At 38.3% G+C, this 7,120-nt stretch overlaps 1 protein-coding gene across 1 annotated transcript; it reads right to left on the reverse strand.

Annotated features, from left to right (window-relative positions):
- Window positions 1-676: 676 nt before the first annotated feature.
- Window positions 677-3,334, reverse strand: mxtx1 (mix-type homeobox gene 1). The gene is made up of 3 exons (XM_039784778.1): window positions 3,313-3,334; window positions 1,959-2,143; window positions 677-1,396 (listed from the first exon to the last, which is right to left on the reverse strand). The coding sequence occupies exons 1-3, from the start codon at window positions 3,332-3,334 to the stop codon at window positions 677-679; spliced, it is 927 nt and encodes a 308-aa protein (XP_039640712.1).
- Between the last annotated feature and the right edge of the window lie 3,786 nt (window positions 3,335-7,120).

Consider the following 7,120-nt stretch of genomic DNA (forward strand, 5'->3'; position numbering starts at 1 on the left):
CCTGTAAGGAGACGTTGGGAATAACTCCTGAAAATAACACAAATGTATCTGTCTCTGTCATCTCAACCATCGACTACAGCAACAGGAAATAACACTCACGGCTTTGAAATGCTTCGTGGTGTTCTTACAAAAACAAAGAATGCGTTGTAACTCGCGTTACTGAGATTGTGATGGGTATAATATTATCGAAATTTAATTAGTAATGCGTTATATTACTGCGTTACAGCAAAAAGGAATACATTACTGTAATTGCGTTACTTTTGTAACGCGTTACTCCCATCACTGGTCATGGATTTGGCTTCCTTGACATTAGCAGAGCCAAATCGTATTGGTTGTAAATGAACCCAAAGTTATTTGATAAAAAAACAACAAAGAAAACTATTTCATGGTTTATTACTACTGATTTATTTGTATAAAAGTGCAGAGAATCATAAATAAAAGGTTATAAATATAGGTGAATTAAAGAATAAATACATAAACTAAAAGAAACTGTAGTCAGTGTGGAATAAATACAAATCACGTCGGCTTTTGAGAATGTGGATCGCATTTCCAATAGTTCAGCAGAGTTTTTGGCCTTCTTATCTGTACACATCTCAGAAGCAATACACAAATTATCAGAATCAAAATAATACATATGATTTCTAATTGTCCATCGGAAATCCTTGTGACAGAGTCATTAGCAAAAAGACATTTCATTTCCAGTCGCATGGCTGTCCAGTCCCTGTCCTCCCAACCAGTCCTCATCCAGCTGGCCCAGAATCTCCTGCAGGGACAGCTCAGGCAGGGGGGTGTGCTGGACTGGCGCTGGATGTCCCGACTTCCCGCTCCACGAATCCTCTAGCTGCGTGTACTGACTTTCTACTGGTGGGCTGCTCTCCAGACTGCCATCCCAGTATCCAGAATCAGGGGTGTCTGGGGTTGAGGAGTGGGAGGTGGAGGAGGGCATATACATCTGCTGCTCTGCTGATCCCGTATACCCGCGGGCTGAGCCGTAGTTTCTCATCTCCAGGCGAAAGGGGCACCACTGAGGCGGGGCAGGGGAGGTTTGGCTTCCTGGCTGGGACCAGAAGCCCCTCACGGGTGGGCTGGAGCTGCCTGCCAGCGGTCTGCACTGCTGGAGCCCATACATGGAGCCATAGCGGCCATGCTCCTCGATGGTGGCGTAGGCTGGAGGACGCTGTCCATAGTAGCAGGCTTCCTTCAGCTCCTCCTTCACCAGGGTGGGGTAGGCTGGGGGAGGGCCGTGGGACGGCAGATGGACTGAGCCAAGAGGGCCCATGCTGGCTACAGGGTGAGGTGGAGGTAGAGCGTTATGGACTGGGCTCTCAGACTGCCACAGCGCTTTCTTGGCCCCTTTGCACTTCAGAGTACGAGCTCTTCTGTTCTGAAACCACACCTGGACAGGAAAGAAAGAAAATAAAGGAGTTTTAGATTGACATCAGGACAGATAAACGACACATTCTGTTCTGTTAATCATTTCCTGGGCAAACAGGCACCAGTGGAGTAGGGGGACGGGACAGCAGATCTAGTAGTCAGCTGTCAGAGCCATGTTGTACTGAGAGCTCAAACAAGATCCTGATAAAAAAACAACTCGTGTCATCTTTAAAGATAAAGAAATAAAGTGATAGAGCGATAGCGGTATCTAGAATTCAATGCAGGATGCATTTGAAAACAGAGCCTTTTTATGATAAGAAACTGCAGTGCAAAAGGCCTTACAACATCTGTCTGTGTGTTCGTACCTACTGTATGTGCTCATGTGAAAAGCCTGCATGTTTGCATTTAATCTACTCGAACAACACCCGTCTCCAATTTCCCACATCAAGATATTTCCTAAACTTATCTAAACTCATAATTTCACTGACTCTACACAGCTTAGTTTAATTTATTTCATCATGATCATATCTACTCCCCAGATACAGGAATTCTGCTTTATAAAGGCGGCCTGGGCAACTGCGTACCTGGATGCGTGACTCTGGCAGGCCTGTGGTCTGGGACAGGCTCTCTCGGAGGCTGATGCCAGGGTACGGGTCGGTCTCGAAGGTGACGCGCAGCAGCTCCACGTGTTCTTTGGAGAAGCTGGTTCTCTTTCTGCGGCTGGTGCTGCGAGAGGAGCCGCCGCTGGAGCCAACGGACACGGCGTCATCTGAGGGGAGAGAGAAAGAGCAGGTTCCACATCAGACAGGAGCCATAATAGTCGCTCTTTTCTTATTTCTCTATCATTTCTGCATAGATTCCTTGTGCTCTGAACCAGGGGCTCTTTGGTTACTTAATAGGCTACTAAAGCTGTAACTAACAGTCACTTATTCAGTGCACAGATACAGAATGTTGAATATGGACAGCAATACATATAATTAAGCACCTTTTCTATTTCTGGTTGCGTGGTTCTGACACTGTACTATCTAGAGCTGTGAAGATGAATAGATTCATAGTCAACGGTTAAATTAATCGCCAACTATTTTGATAATCGATTAATCGGTTTGAGTCATTTTTCATTAAAAAAAAGTAAAAATACTCTGATTACAGCTGTTTTCTTCACTCCTCTGACAGTACATTGAATACCTTTGAGTTGTGGACAAAACAAGACATTTTTGGACGTCATCCTGGGCTTTGGAAAACACTGATTGACATTTTTCACCATTTCTGACATTTTATAAACCAAACAACTAACCGATTAATCGGAAAAAAAATCGACTGAATAATCAACATTGAAAATAATCGTTAGTTGCGGCGCTATACTATCTAAACAAATATATGCAGCAAAATTCAAGTTTGTGAATAAGGGGGGAAAAAACAAGGACTGTGTTGGTATCCAGCCAATTGTTGTATCTGTAAGAATATAGAGCTCATTGGTTTCTTTCTACATTGATGCTTACAAAAAAAATCATTTCTGGTTATCTATTATTTCTACTTCCATTGGTTTCCTCCCAGTTGTTATACCAAAACTTGTTTTAAAATGTGCTAATTCTTGAAAAAGTTTTCATTTTTTTAGCCTCCTTTGGTAGCAGGTTGGTTATAGTACATGAAATGAGTGCCAAAGTGATTGCACAAGCTAATAGAAAAATCGGACTAAATTTGAGGAGGCTTCTCTGTTATTGGCACACTGCCTGACACTAGCTGTGAGTCTTCCTGATACAGTTAACCTATTCACCTGGCACTGCTAACTATTTCATCCAGGGCTAGATCTTACACGACGTTTTACAAAAACTAAGACATGCCTGCAGATTATGAATAAATGAAGCAACACAGACTACACAAAGATTGCTCTTGATGTCCTCAACAAGCAAACTTTATAGATCACAAAGCGTTTCTTACCATTGCTGGAGTCCTTCCACATAGCAGCGGTTAAATGAATGAAGCTCTGGAAACAAATGGACTTGTGATCTGACAGAGTTCAGTATGACAGTGTGTTCCTTCACTGAGAGACTCTGACAGTGTCTCCTGCTTGTGTCAGGATACCTTTTATATTGATCACCTGAGACCCCAAAAGGCCATAGTGGGGGTGGGGGGTTGGTTAACAGAAGTACTCTGGCCCTTCCACCCACCGTTATCAACTAATCCCTAACAAAGTGGCGGCAAGGTCAGATATGACACGCTGCAGAATGATTTAAGGCGAGACAAAAGAAAGTCTTTGTGTGATTGTTAGCCTCATCGATACCACTTAACTAAAAGACGACATACATGTGATTGTTTGTGTTTGTGCTGCTAAATATGTGGCAGCTTAAATAGTACACATACAAAGCAAGGCCCAAGGAGAGACATTATTTTATGATTTCATAACTCTGCAACCACTAGCATCCTGCTTTTTTTACTTTTTACTTTTATTTCTTGTATTTTCATGGTGCGTGTGTGTGTGTGTGTGTGTGTGTCACAATGTGCATGTTAAAAATTGTACATGGTCCCTAACAAATAAAATGAATAAATTATAATAATATAATAATACATATTTTTATCATGTCATAAAAGGAAATTAAACTCATAAATGGGTTTTGTGGTTGTTAACAAATGATTTTTCATGTCATATGCATATATAATAAATATTATATATATATATATATATTGCCATATTACACATTCATTACACATTAACCACATTGACTTGTAATATTGTTTTGTTTTGATTAAAATTATGAATTCACCTCATAATATGACATTTTATTGTAAAATTACAACATAAAGTTGTAATATTGTGATGTTTTCTTATTACAACTTCATGTTGTAATATTGTGATCTTTTCTCATTAAATTACAACTTTATGTTGTAATATTGTGATGTTTCTCATTAGATTATATTATATCTCATAACAGTGCAACCCTCAAAATCTCAGATTAGTTTTCTCCCAACAGTGGCCCTAATACTTGATTGTAACTTTTGTTTCGGGATATAAAAACATCTTTCTTAATGTTTCAAGACTGCCTTTTCATTTAAATTAGGCTTTTGGGAGTCATCTGATTAGTGTTAAGCACAACCATTGGCAGCTTTGCAAACTGTTGAACACTGATCAAACAACAAGAGTCTTAAAGAAATATTTAACTCAGCAGCCTTAGCATAATACAAAACAGCCCTCTGAGCAGAAGCCTATCAACGGCTCTGGTTTTCTTTTCATATGCAGAGCAGCGCATCGCTATCACGAAAAGGATAAACAAAGGTGGGTAATTATGCAGTGATGAATTGGACTGTTACGCAGCATCCTCAGTACACTGAATCGATGCTTCAAAGCTAGTGGCAGGTTACCAAACGGTTAAACATGTCCAGGCCTTGACCAAACTGTGTGCAGATGCTGCATGTCGAGTCTGTCTTCTGTGCTCTGACATTCTGCTAGAAAACAATGGCATTAGCTAAATGAAATATCATGTTTTTTTTTATATAAATATATATATATATATATATATATTCAAACTTGCAATATATGAACCTCCCTACGTTCATTTTTTTATAGTCTTGACCTTTGACCTGTTTCCGGTTTCCTGTTGCTTGAATTGAATGATTTCTGAGCTGCATGTCAAATGCATTGAAGGTGTAAACCCTAACATCTAAAGTCAAATAGTACCAAAGGGCAAAGTGCAGGAACAGATTTATAGTATTTGTAGGTGTATTAGAAAACAATGCAGCTTGAAGTCTACCAGAGTTATCTGAACCAGCTAAGACCATCTTTTCTTCATCTTTATCTGCACCATTTGCAAAATCAATGTCTCCATGTGTGGAGACGGCTCCTGAAAGTCCCACCAACTCTTTCTGTGTCAAATCCCATCAGACCTTACACACAACCCTTTGCAGCACTGTTGAAGCTGCCAAACTCACTAATTTGAAATAATGATTAAAAATGAATTCTGGATATTTATAATAAACATGTATTTCATTATCTAATTTGTCTGATAAAATAATACAATGGGAAAGAGTCTTATCAATAAACCATTTCAGCAGATTAAATACTTGCTAGATCCAGGTTTACATACAATGATCGAATGATTAAAGATAACTAAGCACTGGTTCAGCATAGGCTATTCAGCTAATGCAAAATCACCATAAAGAGCTTTGTTTAAAGACCTGCATATTTTAAAAAGCAAACAGCCATGTGATCAGTTCATCTCTTCTTGTAAATTGCAAAGCATAATCCTCCAAAGAGGAAAAATGCCATGATGCCACAAAACAGCTTGGAGTTGGTGCTGTGGTTGGATCAAGCTGCACTTTATAGTTTTCATGTTTGGTGTTTATTGGGACATGCATTTAAAATGCGAACGTTATATAGTAATTTGCTACCTTTTTTACTTTGGTAGTTGTGGAAACCCAAACGGAAGGTATGTCTTTTTAAAACAGATTTTAGGAAACAAACAATTATTCTGCCACTATGACATTTGGTACATGTAATAATAGTTAATAATAGCTGGATTCTGTGTAGCAGGATGCATTGTTAAAACATGATTGAATATTAGAAAAATAAATGTGTTGTACTTTGTAAAGCCTCAGGTAGCAGTTTATGCAGATTATGCACATTATAACTCTTCAGGGGCAATAGGACAACGTCTAGAAGACAGGGTTTGTTACTAATGCATACTGTCTTACAGCAATACTACATATTATTTCCTGTATGTTCACCTGGAGAAAAACTGACAAAATGAAGTATATTGAAGTAGGCTAATATAGATGCTAGTATTTCTACTGCGACAGAATGACCTTCTGCAAAAGACTATTATCTTTTACATGGAAAAGTGAATTTGTTGTGTAGCCTACTATCTGCCTAACAGTATACTATAGTGAGTAGTAGATAGTGTATTAGAATGATATAGTTATTAGAAATGTTAAGGTATAGTATAGTTTGTCATGTGGTAATATGTAGGCTACAGACTGTAGCTTACAGTATTCTGCATTATATAGTGGGCTACTAAGACAAAAAAAGTACAAGAATGTTTGGTTACACTTTACTTGAAGGTATCTACATAAGAGTGACATGACACTGTCACGAACGTGTCATAAACATTATAAACAAGTCATAAACATTTATGACATAACGCTTCTTTTAGTAAGTGTCATTTGGTTTTGTCATAACAAGTTAGGGTTAGGGTTAGGGTTAGGGTCCATGTGTCATGACTGTGTCATATGTTCATGACAGTGTCATGTCACTCGTATGTAGAGTAGATACCTTTAAGTAAAGTGTTAGCGAATGTTCACTAAAACCACTGCTCTATTAAATTTTTGAAAATGTACTGGTAATTAAAAAAATATTAATAATTGAATAATAATTGAATAGTCTACTTGAAATCTGATCTGTCACAGTATTAGCAATTTTTCGAATATCTTAACATCTCTTATATGTTTTATCTTTTTTCGTTCTTGTCTCAAAAGGACACTTTTACAAATTAGTCTGTGGTACAAATACAGATAACGTTACATCATAAACGATCGTCAAAGAAGCCACGAGGGGGAAACATTGCAGTAAAATATTGTTATTAATCTCTTACACGTGGCTTATAAGTTTTAAATTGATATAGCAATAAGAAAAATCCATAATGAGAATACCTTAAAACTTCAAATTAAAAAGTAAGTTTTTTTCTTTTTTTCATTATATATTTCCATTCATGTAACAACCACCACATAAAAAGAAATACGAGCACCCGGCCTGCCC

Source organism: Perca fluviatilis, chromosome 19 (assembly GCF_010015445.1).
Source record: "Perca fluviatilis chromosome 19, GENO_Pfluv_1.0, whole genome shotgun sequence".
NCBI lineage: Eukaryota > Metazoa > Chordata > Actinopteri > Perciformes > Percidae > Perca > Perca fluviatilis.